At 45.4% G+C, this 26,169-nt stretch overlaps 1 protein-coding gene across 2 annotated transcripts in view; it reads left to right on the top strand.

The window, feature by feature from the left end:
- The window catches only part of LOC147421610 (intermediate cleaving peptidase 55, mitochondrial-like), a 199,971-nt gene that overhangs the window by 76,156 nt on the left and 97,646 nt on the right, over nucleotides 1-26,169 (top strand). For both annotated transcript variants that reach the window (XM_086502601.1, XM_086502602.1), the window contains exons 5-7: nucleotides 11,579-11,788; nucleotides 12,003-12,106; nucleotides 13,118-13,184. In XM_086502601.1, coding sequence (XP_086358727.1) covers nucleotides 11,579-11,788; nucleotides 12,003-12,106; nucleotides 13,118-13,184 — 381 coding nt within the window. The remainder of the gene's footprint in view (nucleotides 1-11,578; nucleotides 11,789-12,002; nucleotides 12,107-13,117; nucleotides 13,185-26,169) is intronic.

Genomic DNA, 26,169 nt, shown 5'->3' with positions numbered 1-26,169 from the left:
TAAAGGTACAAAGTGGGGATAAGTGTCACCATGATACAATATAGCAGTAGCATGAAGCCTATCCCGATCGACATTCTGGGTGTCGTGCTAGAATCCTGTGGATCCTCTACCGCAATCTCCGCTGGTGCTGCGTGGCCCCCCTCCTCAGTCGCGGTCGTCTCGATCTCCCTAACTCAATAGCTCGATCAATGAGAGTACCGTTGATGTGTGTATGGGTGGGAACCGAGCTCTCTGGTGGTGGTGTCCTCTCTGACTCTGTGGTACTCAGACTGAAGAAATCTGAGATGCGTCTCTGGGACTGTCTCTGTCTTTGCCCATTCAATAGAGCGTCTCTATGTCTCTGAATCTCAAGTAGGAATAATCCGAGACATCTTTGATCCTGATATCTCATGACTCTGTGAGAGAGAGAGAGAGAGAGAGAGAGAGAGAGAGAGAGAGAGAGAGAGAGAGAGAGAGAGAGAGAGAGAGAGAGAGAGAGAGAGAGACGGCCGAAGGCCGCCGGCCACACTAGTTGAATTTAAGGGAGAAGAAGGAACCAATGGATTAACCCAAGAGAAAAAGAGAAAGACAAAAGTGATAAGTGTGGTCACCTTGGAGAAGGCATCAAAGCTGTGATGTCTGTTGGGAAGAGGACCACACAGGATGAGGAAGGAAGAAGTGTCCCAGGTCCTAGTAAGAAGGAGGGAAAGAGCCATGAAGACGAGGATGTCAAGGCCAAGAGGAAAAGGAGGACTCGTCGCAAGTTTCATGTTTCAGATTTTCCACTAGGGGATGGGCAATTAAGCTATGACTTGAAGGAGGATCTGACAAGCAGGAAAACAGATGTTACTCTTGGGCAGCTTATAGAGATGGTGCCTAAGCTAAAGTGACAGTGGAAGAGGATGGTTAACCCAATGGAGAAAGAACCAAGGAGAGGTTCAATGAAGGTGTTGGCGATGGATGAGCTACCAGACATTTGCCCAATAGTAGATGTGTGGCACAAAAGAAAAAATCTGGGACAAGGTTATGTTGATGGCGGAGCCCAAATATGTCATAACACACTCATGCGTGGAGAAGATGGGTCTTACAGTGACTGGGGTGTCAGGCTTTCGGATCAGATTGGCAAACCATCAGAAAGTAAAATGTTTGGGTGTTGTATAGAGCTTAGAGGTGGAGGCGTATGATGCAAAAGGCGGTGGTTGATTTTCATGGGATCAAAGAGAGGCTCTTACAATTACAAGAGGTTCAGCTGGATAGGATGAGCGCATTGGAACATTATGGACAGATACAAGATAAGGCTTTAGCAAAGATAAATGAAAAGGTCAAAAGTAAGGGTATCAAGAAACATGACTTAGTTTTGCGCTACAACAATAAGCTGGACAAGACATTGCAAAAGAAGTTTCAAATTAAGTCGGAAGGCCCTTTCAAAGTGGAGTGTTTTCCGAATGGTACATATCAGCTGGCTAACCTGGATGAGATTCTACATAAGTCAAGAGTAAATGGATTGCGTCTTAAATTATATCATGCTAGGTTGATGATGGTGGAGCAAGATGAGCTGTCTGCAGAACAAGTAATGTATGTGAGGGATGAGAGGATCTATGACGCAGCAAGTTTCATATCTCTTTTTGTTGCTGCTGATTATGAATGATCTAGCAGGCTAGTGGATGGGCAAATTATGTTAGGAGTTTTTTGGAACAAGTGATTGCGCATATATACATACACATGCATGGTGCATCGAACAAAGAATTGCCCATTTTCCAGAGCCAGGTGGTTACGTGGGGCCAACATGTGTACAGGTAGGACAGCGTGTACATAGTACATCGATTTTCATCGTCACCAATATCAATGTGTTTTTCTATAATAATGAGGAGTTGGTGGAGCGTAAAACTTCTCGAGGAATCTATCAACGGGCCGACAACATGAGATAAGCAGGTGCGTCACATGGCATCCAGTGGTGTTAGGCGGTCGAATGGCATCAATACTTGTACGTGGATAAGTGAGGACACAACGAGAATGTTTTCTTGAGATCAATTATGCAAAAAGGTCATCATGAGAACTATATTTGGGGGCCACTTCACGTGATTGCGGGATGCATTATTGAAAAAATTTGAGTGCCAGGTGTGCGGATGGATGTAGAAGAGGGACAAAAATGCACTACGTGGCCATTTTTTGGCCTGTTCGGGATCCGTTTGAGGTCAAGTAAAAGGCCAAAGGTGTCAAGGGATAAAGTGAAGTGTGGACACTGAAAAACTTGAGAAAAAACAGCAAAGTGTGGAGAGAAGAGGAGGAACAGCCGCAACTGAGTTTTTTGCTGTTTTTGGAGCTTGTTTTGGCTATAAACTGCTCATTTGAGGTCGGATTTGAGCACTCTGATATTGTAGACTAGGGTTTTGGGCCGTTCCGACGCAATGGCGCAATCCATTTTGCCAAATTCCTCACTGTTTTTTTTGCTGTTTTGGCTATGTAAGTTTCTCTTGTGAGCGAAGCCTCTGCTTCAATTTGTGATTGTATCTGACATATTTCATCCATATTGTGTGAGCTATTTGCCCCATTGGTATTGGCCCAAGCTCAATTGTATCTAAACATCATAATTTCTCTCTTTTGAGCTAAGTTTTTTTTTTGTGTGTGTGTGTGTCTCTCTGTGTTGAGTGGGTAAATGGATAGTCTCTCTATTTTCACTCCATCAGTGTGTTCCCTGTCTCGGCGAGGTGGGTTGTGTAAGCGGAGTGGTGCCCCATAGTGTGTGTGTATTATTCCAAGAGTGTGTGTCGGGTGATTATAGAGGCGGCGTGTGTGTTTCCATCCCGCTCACAACGCCACGGAATTGCGCAGAGCTTGGGGCAAAGTTAGAGACTATACAATATTGGTTTTCTTTGATGTAGGAGATTTTATATCACCAAAATTGGCATCAAAGTTGGGCTTTTTGTGCAGAGGAGATGTGTATGACAGGTGAAGCAAGTTTGGTATGCCCAGGTCATTCAAAGCCTGTTACTCCTATTTTTCTGTAGCTCGGTCTGCACATTCAGAGTTATGTGGATTTTGCTTCCCCAAAATGGGAGTAACAGGCTCTGAATCACCTGGGCATGACAAATGAAACCGGCACGTGGGGCGGTAGGCTTTGGCTTTCACCCGAAATTCTTTACTTTAGACACACACAAAGAGCACTTCTGAAAGGTAACCTGCGACGGGAATTAACACTTAGCACACACACGGCTCGGAAGCTAGAATGCTCCGAGTAGACACCGACAACCTGTAGGCCCCAAAATTGGCGCCCCTTTCATTATTTCTTTTTTCTTTAAGAGAGTAATTACAAAGAAGAGTCCTGGGAATTCTTTGCCTGTATCTAGCTAGATACCATCTGTTCTGGCAAAATTTCGGCAGCATAACAATCCCAAAACTTGGCCGAAACCAAATTCCTTGCTGGAACTCGCTTCCACTAACATAAACCCTCTGATTCCTGCCCAAAAACAGTAAATTCAGCACGCTGTATTTACTGATTTTTGCCCTGTTTTCAGCCCTAAACAGTTCTTGAACTCCCCCTCTAGCAGTAAGGCACTATTCGCAAGGGTTCTGGCATCCGTATGGCTGAAAAAGAGTCAAAATACAGCGCATAACCAGCGTTGAAATCGCGTCTGTACAAAAGCAGTTTACATGAAAAGCCTTCAAAACTCAAAAGCTTATGGTCCAAAAGCAATGCCAAAAGCTACCAACGTAAATCACGGAATTCCGTATAGCAGTTAGTGCAAAACGCAAAAACCCGTATTGTCTGCCACGTCATCATGCCATCGCAATTTTCAAAATTTCTATACAGCTGCCACGCAAAACTTTCAGTGTGTGTGTGGGTCTTGCTTTATTTTAATCCTTTATGTTACTTGGGGCCCCATCGGACGGTGTCCCCATAAGTTGGTAGGACTTCTTCTTCTGTTACTTGTTCTTCTAAGGGTTTAGGTCCCTTGGCTGACATTTGCAAGTTGCCTCCCTTCTTCAGGGCTTTGACACGTCAACAGTTTGTGACATCTCCCCTTCTTGAAAGAGAGTAATCGTTTGCGATTACAGTATATCTGCAAAACAACTTAAGTTAGCTCAAAAATTTCCGAGGGTCATTCTGAGGGACATCTTGAGGGACAATCAGTTCGCTCTTTTTGTTAAGGAGTTAGCTTCTCCTTTCGGCTCTTTTGATCAAGGAGTTATCTTCTTCTTTTGTCCAGATCGGAACTCTTTGATATTCCGGCGTAGTAAAGTTAGCCATCACACCCATACCACACTGATCTTCCACGTGTGTCTTGATGCACTAAAATTACATACTTACGTAATCTCATCGAATTATGAATATTCAGTAGTTAGCACATCACAATGCAACACAATACATATGCATGTTACAAGACACAACAAACAGCGCCACTCAACACTCTCCCAAGACAAAGGGTCTGCGGTATGAAGCTACTCAACGACTAGCTCGTCACTCACCCTGCAAATAACCTAAAAAGGTCCAGGCCATGAGCTCAGAGGACTGTACAACCAAACGCTCCTCAAACTGCAGTCTGCATCGCTTGGAGGTTCAAGCATACAACCAAATGCTCCCTAGGCATTGGCCTGCGTCATTCGGAAGTTTTATAGCATACAACAGAACGCTCCCCAGGCATCGGCTTCCGTCGTTCCGAGGTTCAAACAATATCAAAACAGTATTTCTCACTTCTCCACCCAGGAGTAAAATCACCAATCATTGAAACGAGTATTAAAACCAGAGTCAAAGAATTGAAATCGGCACCAAGACATGTTCAAAACAGATACCATCCATTTCAAACAGGATCAGCAAACAAGTTCTCAAACAGATTCTCAAACAAAATTCAAAAGTATCTAACTAGAAAACAACTAGAGAGGTCATTCAGGGCTTTGTTCGAACAACCGAACTTTGAGGACAATTGGCTTGCCCTTCTGCATCACGGTGATGGTTCGGTTCCAAACCTGCAGAGTTGCATCATTCTTGTCGTGCCAAGGCATGCCCAAGAGAATGTCGCAATTGCCCAACTTCATAAATGTGGAAATCGGCTTTTCCATGATAATCTTGTATAGTCACTGTAAGTGCACCAATGAGCGGTATCACTTTCTGAGTTTGCCCCGTGGCTAGCTTAGCTTCAATTTCTCCACCCTCTGCATCATAATCAAAGTGCATCTGCTTCAAGAATTCTGGATAGATGAAGTTCTCCATAGCTCCGGGGTCAAAGAAAATAAGGGCTTTCAAGCCGTTCACTTTTCCATAAGTTCTACATAATTCATTAAAACTCTGGAGGTTTATACCATAAATATCGGGTACTAGTCCAATAGCAGGTCTAGGCTTCTTGGCCGGAGGTGGCCCCAGGGATATGTCTGACGTGGGAGCAGAAGGTTGCAATGAGGACGTCGAGGCTCGCTCAGGACATGTATTGAACGTATGCCCTGTTTGGAAACATTCGAAGCATCGGCCTTCTTGTAACAAGGCGTCAAGTTGACGTTGTGTCAAACGAGGCCGTTGAGTTAAGGGTATCCATATGGGCTCCAACTATTGTAGCCTGGTGGCGATGGTGGTGGTGGTGGTGGAGGTGAGGGCAATGGCGGTGGCAAAGGCGGTTGCATTGGATCAGGGTCAGATGGTTGCACCATATTCCTGAAGACTCCCCCGATCGGAATAGACGGCTGAGAAGGTTTTTGGTTGGAAGCCCTCGTACTTTCTGGTGCCGGAGGACGAGGTACCACTTGGGGCATCAGAGGGGGTAACATGTAGTTTAAAAATTGTTGAAAACTTTGCAACATCGGAAGATTCTGCTGAGGATGCCGTGAAAGAATGTCGTGAAGCTCGTTGAGCAGAAACTGCAGATATTCTATTGAATACATGAATTCTATGTCTTGGGTTCTTTATGGCTTATGCCCTGTAAGACAGAGCGATGAAGACGGGAGCGCGCTCGATGCGCGATGAAGTAAGGGTGGGAGTGGATAATAAGCCCGTGTCGAGCCGAAGATACCCCAAGTCAAATTCCAATAGCTCTGTTTGCTCTTTTGTAGGACCGGTATGCTTTCAGAAGTGGCTAATAAGCCCGGTGTCGGAGGCCGAAGATACCCCAAATCAAATTCCAATAGCTTTGTCTGTTCTTTTGTAGGACCGGTATGCTTTCAGAAAAGCACACGCTTGATGCTTTGATACCACTGTCACAAGCCCGACACCACGTGCGAATAGAAATGAATAGACTTTTAGCACTTCAATAACAACTGAACTGAAAGAGAGAGACATCCTACATGGAGTGGCGGAATTGCATCCCAGAGAGTATTGTCCCCAAACCCTGGCACCCCTTTCGGTATTTCTTTATATTGCATCAACACGGTACAAGCCGGTACTCTAGACTTTGCACCTTCTCCAGGAAACATGCCAGAGAATGAGGCCATGGCCTCATATTTAAAGGCCCTAGGCCCCAAAAGCACTTTACATGAAAAGCCTTCAAAACTCAAAATCTTTTGGTCCAAAAGCAATGCCAAAAAGCTGCCAACGTAAATCACGGAATTCCGTAGAGCAGTAAGTGCAAAACGCAAAAATCCGTACAGTCTACCACGTCATCATGTTAGTGCAATTTTCGAAATTTCCATACAGCTACCACGTCATCAGTTGCCACCCAAAACTTTCAATGTGTGCGGATCTTGCTTTATTTTAATCTTTTATGTCACTTGGGGCCCCATCGGACAGGGTCCCCATAAGTTGGTAGGACTTCTTCTTCTGTTACTTGTTCTTCTTAGGGTTTAGGCCCCTCGGTCAACATCTACAAGTTGGCTCCCTTCTTCAGGGCTTTGACATGTCAGTAGTTTGTGACAGACACCAATCACCTTTTGCTTGGCGGGTCACGAAACCAACGCCCAAGTGGTGTTCTTTTTGATGGAATCAAGTTCTTTTTGCATGGCTAGCTTCCCTGTTGGTTGTGAAAGCGCCTCCTCAACTATCAGAGGATCTCTGTTCTTGATTGCTGTCGACATCAAAGCATGGTTCACCTCTAATAAAGTCCCATCTACCTTAGCAAATCGAAGTCGTTTAGATACTTGTGTAGTATCGGCCTCGTGCCAATCTGGTGGAAAATCTGAAAGCGCTTTGTCTCATAAGGTCTCCAAGTTCCACTTCGGTAATTTGTGTGACTTCCTCCCCGGGGTAGGAGCTACTGATATATTTGGCTCTAGCTTTGCACTATGATGAGAACCAATGTCATCGGCATTATCTGAAACGGGTGCATCCTCCTTCGTAGCCCGAGGGATAGGGGTTGGAGAAGAGTGTTCATCAAGAGACAAAACATAATCTGGATCTCCAAGTAATGGCAAATCAAGGGTTGTTGTAGAACACTCGTCGAAGACAACATCACGGATGAGTATAACATCCTTCTTCTTTGGATCACAAAGTCGATGTCCCTCAGAAAGAGAATTGTAGTCGACAAAAAACATTCTCTTGGACTTGGGGTCAAGCTTTCCTCTCTGCTCCTTCGGTACATGGACGTATGCATCGCTCCCAAATATCCGAAATTGGGAGACGTCGGTCTTTTTACCAAAATAATCTTTGAACGGGGTCTTGCCTAGAACTGAAGAGGTTGGAGATCGGTCTATGGTACGAGCTGTTGTCACAACTGTCTCTGCCTATAAAGACTAGGGCAAGTCTTGATGCTCAAGCATGGATTGTTCCATTTCAACCACTGTCCTATTTTCTGCTCCACAACTCCATTCTCTAAAGGCCATTCGGTATTCGTAAGCTCTCGCTTGATGCCATTGTTCGCACAAAATTGAATGAATGCTTTGGAGGTAAACTCCCCACCTTTGTCCGATCGAATAGTCTTCAACACTTTATTCCACAAGAGCGCGCCAATTCTGGAAAAGGACAAATGTCTCATACTTATGGTGTAGAAAAATATCCCCAAGTAAAGCGTTTGAAATCGCCCACTAGCAACATAAAATAGAGGGCCTTGCGGAGGAAATGAGTCTGCAAAGATCCACAAAGGTCGTTGTGAACCAACTTCAAAAGGGCAATGGCTCGGCGTGTAGCAAGCCTCTGAATAGTTTTGCGATGTTGCTTCCCACAAACGCAAGTAATGCATTTCCCATGCTTACTCCCAACATGTGGTCAGCTTGTAAGCAATTGCTCACAAACAGCTAGCCAAAGAGCATCATTGTCCAAATGACCGAATCTGTAATGCCAAAGATAACCTGTAGGTGTCCGCATTGTTGAAGAAAGAACATGGAGCCTGTAGAGTATGTTTCTCCACCGATCCCCGTCTGACCTCCTTTCCGGATTCACAATCCCAAATAGGTACTACATCCTCTGTAAAAACCTCTATGCCAAGCTTGCACACCTCGTGCACAGACATAGGATGAAATCCAGCTTCGAAGCATAAAGTACCTTGAAAGTATGCATACCCTCTCTGCCGGCGGGAAACAACTCCATGGATCCCTCGGTGTGAATAGGAATTTCAGATTTGTGGCCATTGAAAATAATTGTTGGACAAAAGACCCTTTGAAGGTGTCATGTGCCGTGATGCACCGTTCTCGAGAATCCAATCATGACCATCTCGAACCGCAGGAGTCGACACAACCTCTGATGTCCTTGGAGAGTCCTCTAGGGATAGAATCTCCAAACGAACAAAGGCTGAGTGACTCCACCATTGCCGTTGAAGAAGTCCAAGCATCTCCAATTTGCTTTGGACACTTCTGCCAATAATGGCCCTCGTCTCCACAATGATTACAATGCCATTTAGCTTTCAAGGCTTCCTTTTCAACATCACTCTTCTTTTTATTTGTTGTTGTTGCTTTTCTTCTTACCCTTTTGCTTCTTGTTGTTGTTGTTGGAAGAACCGGTCAAGGCTTTGGAGCCTAACTTCTTCCCCGTATTGAACCCCTCCTTTTGGTCCAACACCATTGGAACAATCTCCAAATAGTATTCAGCTAGCCACTCGTAATGAGTGAAGAATAGAAATTGGTATACCGAGGAGGTATTTGGGCCAAAAGCTGGATGGCCATATCCTCTAAACTGATAAGCTTTCACATATGAAGTATCTCTTGTTGAGGCTCGTGCATCGTGTTGATGTGATCCCTCATGGATGTGTTCTTCGCATCCAGGGTTCTCCACTACACCTCCAGGGCTACTTCATTGGAGAAACTTGATCATATAGTGAAGAAAGCCGATCCCAAATCAACTTCGCGTCTTTCATCAATTGGATGTGACTAATGATTGATTGTGTATTGTTGAGGATTATGAAAGACCGGATTCGAGCATTGATACTCCCATAGCTTAGCTCTTGTAAGGCCCTTTGGCTTTTAAAATTGCTTGAAACAAAGCCTCCAAGCTCGTAAGAGTCGAAGACCGCCATCATGGTCGCTTTCCTAATGGCATAGTTCTCGCCATTCAATTGCCAATCCGAGGGAACGGTAGGGAGGGTAGGTATCTTAATTGGTTGATCACCTACGCCAGAGTAGAATTGAGACCAATCTCCCCACTCCTCGTTAACGAGTGGTTCGCCACCACTGCCACCGGAGTAGAATTGGGACCAATTTCCCCACACCTCATTGACGGGTGGTATTACTGACGGTGATTCGCCACCACTGCCCTTCGCCACCACCGCCGGTCGTAACCTCAGGTTGTACTTCTTCTGTCAGAATCATCACTTCTCTCCATCGTGTTGGAGAACTTGGGCATGTGAGGAGGCTAGGTCGAGGTAGAAGAGAGGATAACTTCAAACTTGTCCACTATAGCCACAATCAGCCCCAAATGAGTAAAAAACGTAGAAAAAACAACAAACCGTCTCTTTTTGTTGTGGAAATTCAGCACCAAAAACTCGCATAAATCACCAATCCGATTTGAGAGCATGCCGTGGCTCTCATACCTTGTTAAAGGTGGGTGATGATCTTGTCTATAACCGCGAGGAAACCTCCTCTCGGGACCGAGTAACCAACGGATCTCGTATCTATCGCGATAGATCTCCTCGTACACAAGCTCCTAGCGTGAATCATCCACCGTACGCGTGCCGCAATCACCTACAAGCACAAAACATCACTTAAGGGTGTCTACATGCCGAGGAGAGGGAGCGCTAGAGGGAGATGATGAGATCGCTGGAGAAAAACACTAGAGAGAGACACACAGAGAGAGAGAGAGAGAGAGAGAGAGAGAGAGAGAGAGAGAGAGAGAGAGAGAGATTGTTGGTGGACAGAGAAAATGCTAGAGAGAGAAAGTGGTTGCACATTGCAAAACACTGTCAAGCTGAAAAAGCTAGAGAGAGAGAGAGAGAGAGAGAGAGAGAGAGAGAGAGAGAGAGAGAGAGAGAGAGAGAGAGAGAGAGAGCCCAAACGCTCGATCTTTGCATTGAACAACATGCCAAAAGTTTTTGGGGGGGGGGGGGAGGGGGGTACATATATAGGAAGTGCCCTACCTGCCTGGAAAACCCCACGATCTTGGAAATTGCTAATAAATATGTAAACTCACTAAAAGTGACTTGACACACGTATTTAGTAGCAGAAATGCAAAAGTCTCGAGACTCTGACCTCGGGTATCCCTAGGACGGGGGTCCCGCCTTATGCTAGCCTATCTGGTGGGCAACACCGTGGAGTGCATCGCTGAGAAATCTACGTCCACCTCAAATGTGGCCGGACATAACCTCAAAACAGCCCACTCCCTAATCTGCTCATGGGAGATATTGGAGCCACCAACGAACAAGAATTTGAACTCTGACAAGATTCACGACTGCAGTATGTTGGAATTTGCTCATGAGCTGCTAGTACTTTTACAGGTGCTGCGATACGAACTATGAGTGGCAAAACCCGATAGTGCCACTGCCACTCTCGACTCCCCAATATTCATGGTGAATTATTGCATCAAAAGTTCAAGAACTCCAATAATACTTCTGCAAAGCCTATGCAATAAGAATTGGCAAGGTCCAACAGCAGTCTCAATGTTTTGGGCCTAAATGAGCTTCAACAGCACTCAACAAAGCCATGTCCGTGTTGTTTCCTAGGTAAACGAGCAAGGTCATAAATGGGGAGGCCAACCAAGGTGCCCTGAGACCAAGAGCGTCATTAATTTATAAAGGCTGACGTAGTGGTTCGGAAGAAACAATAATTTGACATGTGTTTGTGCAAAGGACGTTTGTGTAAGGCCTGGCCCAGCTTGGGGGCAATTCAACCAAGGAGGCCAGCCAATGTGAAACGGCCTAGAAGGGAGAGTTAATAAGGCTGGCAAGTGAGTTAAATCACATGCTTATGAGAGTTTCTTAGAATGTAAGCGAAGTAGGGAAATTGGGAAGAAAAAGCGTCAACGCCAGAAACTGACCACAAGAACGGAAATTACCTTGCTCAGATTTGTCTGTGTTTGCTGCATTGTGTTAAGCATGTGCCTTGATCTATAATATTGTGAAGCGTTGTATTGTGAACAATAGGAGAAGCATTGTATGGTGTTCTGTCCTCGATGGACAGTGTATTGTGGTATGCGAAGGGGTTTTGAATAAAATCCTGGTCTTACCTGTTAGGAGTCAGTCTGGTTGAGCTGTGTGCTCTATTTGATTATATTTGTGTGAGGAGCATTTTGAATTTTCTTGTGCGGATGGTTTTGCAGCATTTACCTCGCTTACTGAAACAAGGAAAAGGTGTTTATATTGATGGTGAAGTCCTACCAGGTTCTGAACTTGGCAAGCTACCGGCATACAAAGAGGCAGTGCAAGAAAATAAAGTTCATAGTTTATCCAAATATTCACATGAAGCACGCTGGATTAAATCCTCATCGGAGTTAAACTTGATGAGACAGGCAGCAGGAATGGCCTGTCAGGTAAGATTATTTGAAGTTGATTGTCTCAAATATTAGGATTCTTTGACAAAATTTTACCCTGAGGATCCTATTTCGGACTGTCATTCTCCAACTGATCCTAATAATTGTATACTTGGATATACGGGAAGGAAAATGTGCACACACTTTTCAGATATGCGATTTAGTCCATTTTTATAGAAGAAGCTCAGTTTGTAACCATACTTCTGTTTTGCAGGCCTTTTTACAGACCATGAAAGTCTCTCCATTGCGACAACATGAACATCTTTTAGCTGCCACCATAGAGTATGAATGCAAAGTCAGAGGTGCGCAAAGAATGGCGTAAGTATCTGAAATTGCTCGGAGTTCCATACTCAAATTGGTGGTCCTTGTAGAAGAAGTGACAGAAATATTTCAGTGACTTAGTCTTAGAAGACTACTAGGGCCATTGCCTGAGAAGGAACTTGTCATCGTGCATGCAAAATTTTGGGAAAGTCTGTCTTGGGTCGTTCACTGGCCTTCTTTGTCATTCACGAAGTTTGATATGTTTGGATGAAATAAGGGCAGCGTTTGCATGGCATGCTTGTTAAAAATGGGAAGCATACAGATAAAGGGGTCTTAACCGTCACCAAGATTGCTAAATATATACTAGGAGCTCGGTATTAATTTACCTATCATAGGGATTACGATCTCAGTGTGTACTATTTACTGCCATTTTTAGTCATACACATATTCCTTCAGTTGCCAAGAGAGCTTTGGAGAATCTGCGTACTTGACCCACTAAAAATGCTGGAGGGAAGGTTCTGGCCAAGTGTCTACTTCTGTTGCTGTTCAAATTCTAAATATGTCACGTTCTTATTTGCCTATTTTACACTAAGTCAAGTTTAGAGCCTTTGTGGAGGTTAATTTCATTGAGATTTGACACATCAACATGCGTGTGCACACATGCATGCCAAGTTTGGGCTGTTCTGGGTGCTTTCAGTTTTGACAAATTTCGAGGAGTAAAACACACATCTTACTCTTACTGATACATTCTGTGAGTTGGAATTTTTCGATGTAATTAAGCCCTCCTTTCTGGCACATCTAAAGAACATTGTAATTGAATTTATGGTTTTGTTTCTTAAGGGTGTCATGGCTCTTCCTTTTCCATTTCTACCATTCATGTACACAATTGTATGCATCTGTATGTTTGCAAATTGCTGCATTGGTATCTGGATCGACATCACATGATGGTAGTTTAACATAGCATGAAGTTAAAATGACAACAGGCTTGTGTGTTCAAATCAAGAAATGTTGTATTTATCATGCTCGGTAATTGGTCACACCTATTTTTGTTTTTTTGTGTTATGACAGTTTTCCTCCAGTTGTTGCAGGAGGAGCAAATGCGACGGTTATCCACTATTCTCGAAATGATCAACCGGTAGGAAGGTTTCATAACACCTAGAAATGGATCTAAACATCTATGTTGTGTCATTATCAATCAGTTAAATATGAGTTCAATGAAAAGTTTGGGTTCTTTTTAATAGAACCTAGGGCGTACTCCTATTTCTACTTAGTATGAAAGGGTTTTTTTTTTGTTTTCTTACAATCTCATGATTCTGTATGCGTGTAGTTTGTATTGCAACTAGTGTGCCATGATTACTTAGTAGGAAAAATTGTTTCATTTTCATTTTATGGGCAGTGTTGCAATTGTCGGCAGAGCTCTGCTTGAGCTAGGTTCTGAAGTCGAAGAGCATGAACATGAGAGCAATCTAATTCCATGAAACACTTTTTTACCTCTTATGTTTTGGCAATGTTCTGCAGCATACCATGTTGCCTCACGTTTAGCTTTCTTAGTCATTGTGTTCCAGATTGGTCTATCAAGAGGGATGTGGCATAAACAGCTTCAACCCAACCTATCTACCCCTTAATATATTTGTGGTATGCTATCATCAGTGGAAAATACTTAAACAGCAAGGCTAGTCTTCTCAGTCATGTAATAGTGGTCATTATTTGAACATGATAATGGTATTTTGACGATTGTAATCAAAGTTGATAGGGAAGACCTATAGGGACATCATCTTCTTAAGCCAGAGTCCTCTGAGAAAATGGTTTTTAGATAAAAAGGTAGCCTATAATAGATAAAGAAGATTGTCATATACCCGAAGATTGTGTTATAGGTTGATTGGAAGCACTTATATACAGTTTATTTTTAGTCCAAACCTCGTAAGTTGGAGAAATTAAGAGTTAACAAATGTCGATAGTAATGAAGGTTTGCAGAAATTGATTTCAAAAGAGTATAAGAAATGCATGATGTGCATAGAATGTTTGTGCCCTCAAAAAGAGGAAAAAAGACACGCATACGTATGGCAGTGAGGAGGCTCCATCCTTTCCCTAGTTTTATAAACTGTAGGGAACTTGCGCTTCCCCCGTATACTTATTTTCCCTGAAGTATGGGAGGTCATGATATACTTCTCTTCTAGTGTTGGAGGGCCATTTTCAATGCATGGAAGAAATCCATTACCTTAAACGTTTTGTAAACTTGATGTGTGATACCTCCTCTGACACAATCCACGCCTGCAACTCTTGGGCGTAATTCATAATGAAGGAATGAAAATGGGAATGTTTCAAAAACTTCTTTTAAAAGCTGATGACTGAGGTTAGGAAGAGGGCATGTGGCGGTGAGGGAAAGCTGTGGGTGATACTATAGAAGTATATGAGAGGCTAGACCAAGGCAACTGCTGTGGTATGAGACAACATCCACTTGCAGCGTTGCCCTCGCCAGCGAATGATTTGTCACCACTAGATCCGCCACATGGCCAACTATCCCCATAGCCGCTCTCCCCTCCATGTCCTTGGCGCCTCCACCAGCATGACCGCCACTCCCACCTACATCGACTACTGTCATGTGCACATGGCTTTGTGCTACGTGGACATGCTACATCGACCTCCCAAGCCAATTGTCTATGTCACCTGTCTGGCCAGTCTTGGTGTAGCTGCTAGTGCCCCAACATCTCGAGGGGCTAATCATAGGCAGTAAGGGGCCTATGTGAGGTAGTTTTCTCATTTTCGACCTGTTTTCACCATTGTTCTGCCCACCCTTTACTGTTGGCAGTGTCATCTAATGTGCCTCTTGGTGGTCCCAAGTCTGAGGTGTTTTAATAGATGCCTATTTCATTGGATTCCCCTTACGGGCCCAATTTCCTATTTTTTCCAATTTCTCCTCTATTTTTCAGGTCATGGGGTTTGTGGGGGAAGTTCCGGCAACCCAGCAGAGTCTCTATACAGGAAGAAGGGGCGGGGGGGGGGGGGGGGGGGGGGGGGGGGGGGGGGGGGGTGATGAGTTGTAGCATCATTTTGTGCATTAGGAGAGCTTGCAAGCGTTTTTGGGTCTCCCTCTCTCATGGAGAGTTTTCGCGCTCTAGCGTTTCCTACCTAATCGTCCCCCCCTTTTACTGCCTTTGCATTTTGTGGCAGGTTCTTCTCTTGTACCCTCTCCTATCCTAGGTGACCCTCTTGCTGCAGCGTCCTTGCAGGAGATTCCCTTGCTGGGGTGCTCACGGAGGTTTCAAATTCGGAGGTTGCTGCTGTCTGTCAGCACGTGTTGCCGTTGTTTTTCATCCATACCCATCCATCTTCTGCTTCCCCTTCTCACATGGTATCATAGCTGTGGTGTAACAGACTTGGACACTCCAAGTCAAGATTCTACCGCAACATGACAGGAATTCACTTCAAAACAGTTCACAGTCTACAATTGATTCGACACCACCCGGCAGAGTTCCATGCCTAGAGATATTGGCCCGAAAGACTGGCGCCCCTTTCGGTATTTCTTTTTATATTAATATGCAACTCAAAGTACAAGGGAGTGGGAGGGTCTCACTCTCAGACTCTGCGTCTAGATGCTCTGAGAAGTGAGAGCCCAAGCCACACTTATGAAGTTTTACAAGGGATGCCAAAAGCAGGGCCCCAAAAGCTGTCCCAAAAGCTTCCCATTAAAAGCATTCTCAAAATAAAGCAATTTCCTCTCACATGGCTTGCTTAATAATATAAAGCAAAACTGAAGTAAAGCTCTCTCTCTCTCTCTCTCTCTCTCTCTCTCTCTCTCTCTCTCTCTTTTGAAGCTTGGTGATCTGTGACTGTGTAAGAGTGAGAGATGGTGCATCCAATGAGTACCGGAATGGTGGCAGCCTGTCTATGTTGCCCCATGCACCTGAAACCATGATGCCATCTCCCCATACCAGCATGTTGTATCTCCTTGCATGGCTAACTGTCGAGAGGACTCAAGTGCAATGCGAGCATATCTGTCTCTAGGAAGTTCCCATGTGCGGTTTATGAAGGAGACTGATCTGGTGAGCGCCTCCACCACTAGTGGGGGGGCCGCTAGCTCTGCTCGGATAATGGCCCGTGGTACTGATGCCTTGGCTCTAATGAGCCGCGAGATCATAGAGACGAGAGGTTTCTCCATGTTCCCCCATCCATCTGTGCGACCCGGCCTCCCGTGGTGATCCAATGAAGGTCCCCATATCTCAGCTCCATAGAGCAATGCTGAAGCCACCAAAGTGTCAAAGAGCCAGAGCTTCGTCCAGGGCTCCTGAAACTGAACCTGCGAACACATCTTCTCCAATCTACCCAATGCTGCGTGGGCTCTAGTCAGTCTGGTCTCTGCTGCTCTTTTGAGTGAGAATGCAGGTCCGCTGAAAACCACTCCAAGGTAAGTGTAAGCATCTGTGTACACCACAGTCTCCTGGCCGTATGTGAATGTAGGTGCTGACCTCCTGATCCACTGTGGGGTGGTATTAAACACCATAACCTTGGTTTTACCAAGGTTGACAGACAAACCACTTTCGTGGGCAAACCTATGCAAAGCATCCAATTGACGTTGCATTCCCTCTGGAGATTCGGAGATCAACACTATATCATCAGCAAATAACAAAAGTGGAATCCATGTCCCTGCCAACTGTGCACCTCTATCACCATCTCTCTCAATGTAGTCAGAAACCTCATCCACATACATACCGAAAAGAGTAGGAGAGAGCGGGCAGCCCTGCTTCACCCCAATAGTGGAGTGAACCGGTGTAGAAAGTCTCTCAGGGGTGCGTACATGCCCTACTACTGATCTGTACAATGCCATGATCCCCCAAATGAGCTCTTTGGGTACTCCCATTTCCTGTAATCTGCGCATCAATCTAGCTCTGGGTACTGTGTCAAAAGCTTTGCGGAAGTCCACATAGCTACAAATGATCTGTCTCCCATGAGATCTGCCCTCTTCAAAGATGGCCCTGAGTGTCAAGATATGGTCAAGAGTAGAGAAGCCTCTCCTGAACCCTGCCTGCCCAACTGCACGCATTCCTTCCCTCTCTGCCCATCTACTCAGTTGTTGCTCAAGAATGGATGCATACAACCGTGCCAGTGTGTGTCCAATCATGATAGTGCGATAATTCCCAGGCTCCATGGGGTCTCTTGACTTGAAGATAGGTACAATCGTAGATAGGCTCCAAGTGTCCGGTAGGCCCTCACACATGGCACGGTTAAACATAACTGCTAGAGGCTCTGCTAGTAGGTCTTTGGCATGCATGAAATGCTCAGCGACTAAACCATCATCCTCTCCCAGTCCTCATCCTGTCAATAGCTTTCTTCACCATCTCAGCGGTGAAAAAAGCACATGTGTGTGGGCATGGATCGGGGGGGGGGGGGGGGGGGGGGCGGGGGGGGTGGGGGGTGGGGGGGTCGAGAAGGGGCGGATGTCCAGGTATTGTGTACAAAGATGATGCGTACTGACCCCAGGTCTCTGTGGAGGAAATAGCAGGGGGGGGACTACTCATGAAAGAGCCGCCACGCCTCACGCGATTCCTGACTCAAGAATAGTTGGTATAGATCCTGCTCGAGTCGGGCCAAAAAAGCCCTCTTCTTCCGCCGCACCCGGCGTCGGAAGTGAATCTGTGACTGTCTGTGAGTGCCGCCCGCCAAAAGCACCTCCCTCTGAAGTCTGGCTCTAGTTTGGTGGCACTCCTCATCGTACCAGCTGTTTTGAGGCATGCTCCTTGATCGGCGTCTCTGCTCAGGCTGGGTGTGTGGGTATGCCTCTACTGCTGCATCATGTAATGTCTGTGTCACTGTGGCCTTTTGAAGACGTTAATATAACATTTCATTTCATTTCATTTCATTTCATTTCATTTCATTTCATTTCTCTCTTAGACAGTCACAGATTGACTTCCGACGCCTAGTGCGGCGGAAGAAGAGGGCATTTTTGGCTCGCCTAGAGCAGGATCTATACCAGCTATTCTTGAGTCAGGACTCGCGTGAGGCATGGCGGCTCTTTCATGAGTAGTCCCCCCCCCCCGCCCCTCCCCCGACATTACTTCTACAGACGCCTGGGGCTAATACGCATCATCTCTGTACACAGTTCCTGAGCAGCCCTCCCTTCCCGACCCCCCCGATCCATGCCCACACACATGTGTTGTTTTCACCGCTGAGATGGTGAGGAAGGCCATTGACAGGATAAGGATTGAGAAAGCATATGATCATGATGGCTTAGTGGCTGAGCATTTCACGCATCTACTAGCACAGCTTCTAGAATTTATGTTTAACCGTGCCATGTGTGAGGGCTTGCTTGATTGTCCTAGCAGAGCTAGCTGCCCCCCCACTAGTGGTTGAGGCGCTCACCAGCTCTGTCTCCTTCATACACCGCATGTGGGAACTTCCCAGAGACAGATATGCCCACCTTGCACTTGAGTCCTCTCGACAGTTAGCCATGCAGGGAGATACAACATGCTGGTATGGGGAGATGACATCATGATTTCAGGCACATGGATTCAACGACAGATTGCCTCCCTGCCAGTACTCATTGGATGCACCCTCTCTGACTCTTACACAGTCCGAGATCACCAGGCTCAACCGCCAGGACCTGACTCAGCTAGACACCAGGAGGACATGTATACAGCCAGCACAGGAGCTGGGCACGAAGATGGCTTTCTACAGAGAGCATCTTCTCCAGCTTATAGAGGACGGTTTTGTGACGAGGCCCAGGTACATGGACACCCACTTGTCTCATGGGGTACGATGTGCTATTGGTCAGATACGCACATCTTCACACCAGCTGCGGATCGAGACTGGGAGATACAACGGAGTACCAGCAGAGGCCAGGACATGCCCCCTGTGTGACATAGAGCCGAGACAGAGTTGCACTACACAATGCCACTGCCCCGTCTACTACGAGATACGAGGCCGCTTCCACTGCTTGTTCAGAGAGGGCTTTGGACCACTCTCCAGAGTCATGCGGTACGAGGATCAGAGATGCTTGGGTTTGTTTTTGCTCGAGCTGTGTAGACACAAAGAGAGCCTGATGAGAGGAGAGGCTAGCCAGTCTCAGAGACAGATCACAGACTTCTTTGGAGTAGACACTGGACACCCGGAGGAGTTACTACCACAGCAGAGCTCGTCGCCTCACGGTGGAGGCATACTGATTGACTGGGCGATCGAGCTGGGGAGATCCAGACGCCCGCGACTACGGAGGACTACATAGCACCGACGGAGGCTGCATCAAAGGATTCGGATCACTTTGGCTCGACATGCACGACGCCCGGTCAGACTACTGACCATGGAGGAGATTGATGAGATCCGCCAGCGATCGATGCTGGATCTCTTGTGATTTTAGTTGTCTCAGCTAGCTGATTAGTTCACACCTTGTAGTTTAGGATTGCATAGTAGTCATTTTGTCATATTGTCATTTCATTTCATTTTGTTACTCGGACTTTGTATCAGATCCACCACATTGTAACTTTCCTGTCTCATAGGTCACTTTGGCCTTTTGAAGACGTTAATATAACATTTCATTTCATTTCATTTCTCTCTTGCGAGGAGCGTAGCCCAAAAGATGCACGCTGTTGTCGTAAAAAGTGCCGCAATAAGCAGATCTGTACAGGCCATGCCACGTCAGCAGAGCTCCACGTTTTTCGGGCTTCTGTACACTGCTGCCATGTCATCATTTCAGCGCCCTAGCAGGTGTGTGTACCATGAGCAGCCACGTCACCAGTTTGTGACATAGCCACCTGTTGAAAGCATTGTAATCGTCGTCGATTACGCCTGCAAAACAGACAGAGGCCATAAACTGTCTTAGCAGACACTGACTGTTAGTACCGATGCGCTAGGAACACACATCTAGCACATGTACCAATTGACAGTCACATCACAGGACATCACTTGACATCACAAGAGATCACATGACAAATAACATTCAAAATGCATTCGGATCTCAGACCATGATTTATTGGCAACGTGTTTAGCAATTGCATCTAGATCCACCCGGGACCTCATGGATGTCCGATTGACTAATCCTTATTGCAACCATGTCTATTGAGATCTTTCAGACCGAAATGCTGCAGTCATTTCGTCTATCAGTTCCTGCACTCAAACATAGTATCCCTGAAACTCAAAGAGACATCAGTGACTTTAATATAAAAAATCGAGGCAATCTGTTGACAAAGGAGTGGAGTACTCCCCACTTGTGCATACCCGTTGCACCAGATTCCGTCCATGCTGAGTTTGGGGTTCCATTTAGAATAGACTATGCTAATCCAAATGCTTCTAGGTAAAGATTCAAGCTAAGGAGTATCTGCTAGGTCCTCCTCCTCCATCCACTTCGCATCCAATGCAGGATAGTTCTTAAATTTAACCAAGAACCACCTTATCACTTTACCCTTAATCTTTCTGTCTTTATGTACCAATATCTGTTCTGGAACAAGGATCTCTTTTCTTCCACTTCGGGTTGCCCATCAGGCTCCCCATCTTCGGGCACATTGCCTTTAAAAGGCTTCAAGAGACTCACATGAAAAGCATTGTGAATTCTCCAAGTATCGGGCAGCTTCAGTCTAAAGGAGACATCATTTATCTTTTCGGAAATCTAGAAAGGTCTGTAGTATCGCATACTAAGCTTTGGAAAAAGCCTCTCCTTTCCCTTTTTCTTTCTCAGGCGTGCCTTCTCAAAACGTAAGAGCACCCAATTGTTCTCCTTCAATTTTAAATCGCGATGATGGCGATTTGCTGCCTTTTTTTTTGTCTTTCTTGAGAATTCTGCAAAGCCTCGCGGACCTTGGCAAAAGTCGTGTCCAAGTCACGCGTGTACTCGTCGGCTTCAAAAAGCTCATCTTTCGTACTTAGGAAGGGTGGAACTCCACCAAAGGTAAATACTTTTCCCATTAAGTCTTCTGATTCAAGATGTAAGACTTCAATAAATCTAGTACCACTAAATTGGCAATCTTTGATTGCTCGTTAGTCTGTGGGTGAAACGATGACGAGAACTGCAACCACGTGCCAATGTTCTCCCAAATACCCTTCCAAAACAAACTCGTGAATTTGGGGTCGATGTCGGAGATAATCGTCTCAGGCATGCCATGTAATCTGAAGATCTGGGCCACAAACAGTCTCGCTAAGTGATTTGGCTTGACTGTTTTCTGCACTGGAATGAAATGAGCTTGCTTGCTAAATCTGTCAATAACAGTCCAGATACCATCGTGACCACCCTGTGTTCTCGGGAGATCAAAAATGAAATCCATTGCAATACTTTTCTAGGGGCGGGTGGGTATGGGTAAAGGCTGTAACAATCCCTGTGCTTTATGCCTGTCAAACTCTGACCTTTTGGCATATCAAGCAACTGCGTACAAAATCGTCCACATCCTTCTTGAGTCTCGGCCAAAAGAAGGATCTCTCCACACCTTTCAAGGTGGTAGCTATGCCGCGGTGACCTGTAAAAGGTGGAGAGTGGCATTCGGTCATAACCTTTTCCCTCAACGGCTGTGTAACGCACAACATGGTTTTTCTCATCAAGTGGCCATCCCGAATGGAATATCCCGTTACTATCTCCCCATTCCATATCCGAGTGAAAATATCTGCAAAATCTGTATCTGTGACATACTGATCAACCATATCCTCGAAGCTCCTATGATGTATCGCGGAAATAGCCAGAACCAACGGCTTCCGGGACAAAGCACCTGCTACCAAATTCTTCTGTCCCTGCACATGGACAATCTGGAAGTGAAATTGTGACAAGATGCTCGCCCACCATATCTGGTTTTCCGATAGCTGCTTCTGTGACAAGAAGTAGCGTAAACTGTGATGGTCTGTGAAGACAGTAAAATTCGCTCCGAGTGGGTAATGTCGCCACTGAGTAAGAGCATGGATGACCGCCAAAAGCTCTTTCTCATAAATCTGTGCTGTCAATTCCGGCTTTGAAAACAATCGGCTTTTGTAGTCAATGACATGGCCTTCTTGCATTAAGACCGCACCCAGACGACGACCATAAGCATCACAATATACTTCGAATGACTTCTGCAGATCCGGAAAGTTAAAAGTGGTCTTGTAGTCAATTTCTCTTTCAATGTTTGAAAGGCAGTCACCTCTGTGGGTCCCCACGAGAAAAGGACTCCGTTTTGTGTCAAAATATGCAAAGGGGAAGCAACCTCTGCAAACTTTCTAATGAACCGCCTGTAGTACGAACACAAACCCAAGAAGCTTCTAACGTCATGGACATTCTTCAAATCGGGCCAATCACTGATAGTCTCTATCTTGGCCGGGTCCATCTGCAGTCCTGCTGCTGAGACAATGTGTCCCAAAAAGTGTATCTCTGGTAGGAAAAATTCACTTTTCTTTGCATTAATTACCAACTTGTAATCTCTTAATGCCTGAATGACCTGTAGCAGATGTTCTCTATGTTTTGCCTCATCCTTGGAGAAAACAATGATGTCGTCAAAGAAAGTGCCAACAAATAGTATGTACTCTCGAAAAATCCTGTCCATCATCCGGTTAAATGTCGCAGGAGAATTGGTTAGGCCAAAAGGCATCACCAAAAAATCAAATAACGTAAAAGTCGTCCGAAAAGCTGTGTTGTAGGCATCTCTCGGTGCGATTCGGATCTGATGATATCCGCTCTTCAAGTGGATCCTGCTAAAACACGAGCATCCCTGTAGTCGGTCAAGAATATCATCGATCCTAGGAATCAGAAATCTGTTCTTGATGGTGATTTTGTTAAGAGCTCTATAATCGATGCACATTCTCCAAGATCCGTCTTTCTTCAAAACCAACAATACTGGAGAGCAATACGGTGAAGTACTAGGCTGGACAAGACCCTTTTCCAAGAGGTCTTTCACTTGGTTCATAATCTTTTGATTCTGGGCTGGGCTGGTAAGGTGGTGTGCTTCCAGGTATCAGATCAATGGCATGATCCTTAGGACGAGCGAATGGTAACTCGCCTAGCAAGACCTCTGAAAAGCAATCGGCATGAGTGTGGAGAAAATCTTGGCGTTCTTTATCAAGTTCAGATATATTTGTCCTATTCTTATCATGCAACTCTTTCAAAAAGATCGAGTAAACAAACAGACTGGATTTCATTAATTTGGAAACGGCTGAAACCGATACAATAGGGACAGACTCGCCCTTAAGTTTTACATCAAGTACAATAGTTCGGCCCTTCTCTGTAGTCATAGGCGCTTTTCTCGCCCGATAGTCGACCACGGCGTTGTTCTTCTGGTACCAGGGAGTTCCCTAGAGGACATCACAACCTTCCAAGGGCATTATGTAGAAGTCCTCGTGCCCCAAATGCCCCTGACAATGCAACCAAAGTTTGCCAATGACAGATGTAATGGCTACGTCTCTGCCGGGTGCCGCTAGAATTGCCTCTGCTAGTGGTCCCATCCAATCGGTTGTGATCTTGAGCCGTGCCGCCAATTCTGGTGAAATGAAGTTGGCCTTGGCTCCTCCATCAAAGAAAATCAGCGCTTTTTGGTCTTTCACTTTGCCCCAAGCTCGGCAAAGTTTTGTACTCTCGGCAAACGTGCTTGGGTCAATACCCATGCAATTTGGAACCAGTCCTGCTTTCATCTTGCCCTTTCGTCCACGTTCCTTAGCTGGTTTTGAACCCTCACGCATGTCTTGAGCTTTGTCGTTTTGTTCTTTCGGTGCCTTTTTGGGCACTTCGCGGAGATGTGCCCCGTTTCCCCGCATCCAAAGCACTTCCCCTCTTTGATGTTGAGAGCTCTCTCTCGAAGAGTGAGCTTGGGTCGTGCATCCTTTTCTTTCTTTTCTGGGTTCCTCTTCTTCTTTCTACTTTCATTGTTCGAAGTCTGTTCGGTCCTTTGCGTCATGATTTCATATGTGGGGTAGGTCAAACTGCCTGAATGAATGGAAAATCCCCGTTTCGAATGGCTCATCAATTCCTGAATGGAACCTGACTTTTGCTGTAAGAGTGATCTCGGATCTCTGTAGGAAGTCCCAAGGTAAACCGCTCAACCTGTTCTTTGAACAAGATCTTCTTAAATGAAGAGGTTTGTAGAAAAGAGCTCCACAGTCTCTCGCAATATGCATCCAATGATACTTTCTTGGTCATCCGAAGATGGTTTCAAGCAGTTTGTATGTCGCGTTTGTACTCCCGAGTCAACCAAGAAGAAATAAAAAGCCTTTTAAATTTCAGCCATTTAAATGGCGCTTTCTTGTTTAATAGAAGAGTGGACCACCAAGTTCGAGCATTTCCCTTGAAGTAAGAGGTAGCCCTCCGAATCTTGGAGTGCTCTGAGTAATGTCCTCCAGAGAAAGCTATGCCAAACTGCTGTATGAAGGCCAAAGCCTTCGAAGCATCTTAAAATCCAGAAAATGTGTCAAATTTAATCGACTGTCTTTAAACTCTCGGACTTTCTTGCTTTTATCTTCCAGAAAGTCATACTGGTTGGCTTTATAGAAATTCTTATGCTTTGCATAGAATCTGTGATCATCGGAGTCCAAACTGTCTGAAGACAAGTCCTCTCTAGAACTTTCAAGAACTGGGCGAAATCTAGGCTTCTTTGCCTTTTTCTTGCCCTTCTCGAAACTTTGCTTTTTGCTTCGCTTTTTCCCTTTTCTGTCTTTCTTGCCAAGGCAAAAGTAGATTGACGACCCAAATAACCCGGGAAGTTAGTTCCTTTCTTCTGCTTTTTGTCGTGCTTTTTAGCTTTGTTTTGCGTGTCAAAAAGCTGAGAAATCCGTGTATCAACCACCTCTTCTAATTCTTGCTCTTTAAACATCCTTGGAGTAGGAGGTTTCGTGAGTGCCGGTTTGATGGGTGGTTCTGTGGTTTGTCGCCACTATGAGTGCACCTCGTGGAAGGAGGTCTGGGTCATAATTTTTGCAAATTTCGGGTCCTTCGCAAAATTTATCATTATCTTTGTTGCATCGTCAATCAATCGTTGAGGCTCCATCTTTTGAATCCCCTCCTGAGTAGGCTGAGGTGGGCCATACTCCTCGTGAAAATCTTCTTCGTGATCTCGTCCCGCATCTCTAGATACAAAAGAAGTCAATTGATCTCTGTTTGAATCCATAAGTGTCGCTAGAAAAAAAAGGATCGGATTTCCCGGTAGAAGAGAAATCGGCCGTGCTCTGATACCACTGTAACGGACTTGGACACTCCAAGTCAAGATTCTACCACGACACTTCAGGAATTCACTTCAAAACAGTTCACAGTTCACAATTGATTTGACACGGCCCGATGGAGTTCTGTGCCTAGAGATATATGCCCCAAAGATGGACGCCCCTATCGGTATTTCTTTTTGTATTAATCTGCAACTCAAAGTACAAGGGAGTGGGAGGGTCTCACTCTCAGACTCTGCGTCCAGATGTTCAGAGAAGTGAGAGCCCAAGCCACACTTATAAAGGTTTACAAGGGATGCCAAAAGCAGAGCCCCAAAAGCTGCCCATTAAAAGCATTGTCAAAATAAAGCAATTTCCTCACATGGCTTGCTTAATAAAATAAAGCAAAACTGAAATAAAGCTCTCTCTCTCTCTCTCTCTCTCTCTCTCTCTCTCTCTCTCTCTCTCTCGTAGAACGTAGCCCAAAAGCTCCACGCTGCTGCCGCCCGCAAAAAGCGGATCCCTACAAGCCATGCCACGTCAGCAAAGCTCCACGTTTTCTTGGCTTCCGTACACTGCTGCCACGTCATCATTTCAGCGCCCTAGCAGGTGTGTATGTGTACCATGAGCAGCCACGTCACCAGTTTGTGACATGTGGTGTTAGATCCAACCTTTTCTGAAGTTATTGGAGAGGACATAGCTTAGTGTTTTTTCAGATTCAGATCTGGTATAATCGCATCGGGTGTGAGTTTTTGAGGACCTGAACGAGTTTCGCAAGTACAAGAGGCTGTCTAATGGCTGCAGTAAATTTCAGATTCAGAGTAGTCGTTTTGATTGAGTATAGCCCAGATTCGGAGGTGAAGAAGTGGTCCGGAGGAGAGAGAATTGGTTGGTTGTCCATTTGTGCCTCAGATTTGGAGTTGTATGGGCTGATTTGGAGCATTTTCTTCCAAGTATGTGAGCCTATCCTCTTCACATGACCATACTCTTCCTGGCAACATGTTGAAAGGTGACTCAAATGCTGGTCGTGCTGGATCATCATTTGGTGCTGCGTGGGA

Source organism: Adiantum capillus-veneris, chromosome 27, assembly GCF_014529385.1.
Source record: "Adiantum capillus-veneris isolate H3 chromosome 27, ASM1452938v2, whole genome shotgun sequence".
NCBI lineage: Eukaryota > Viridiplantae > Streptophyta > Polypodiopsida > Polypodiales > Pteridaceae > Adiantum > Adiantum capillus-veneris.
This window is presented reverse-complemented; position numbering and strand designations above follow the sequence as displayed.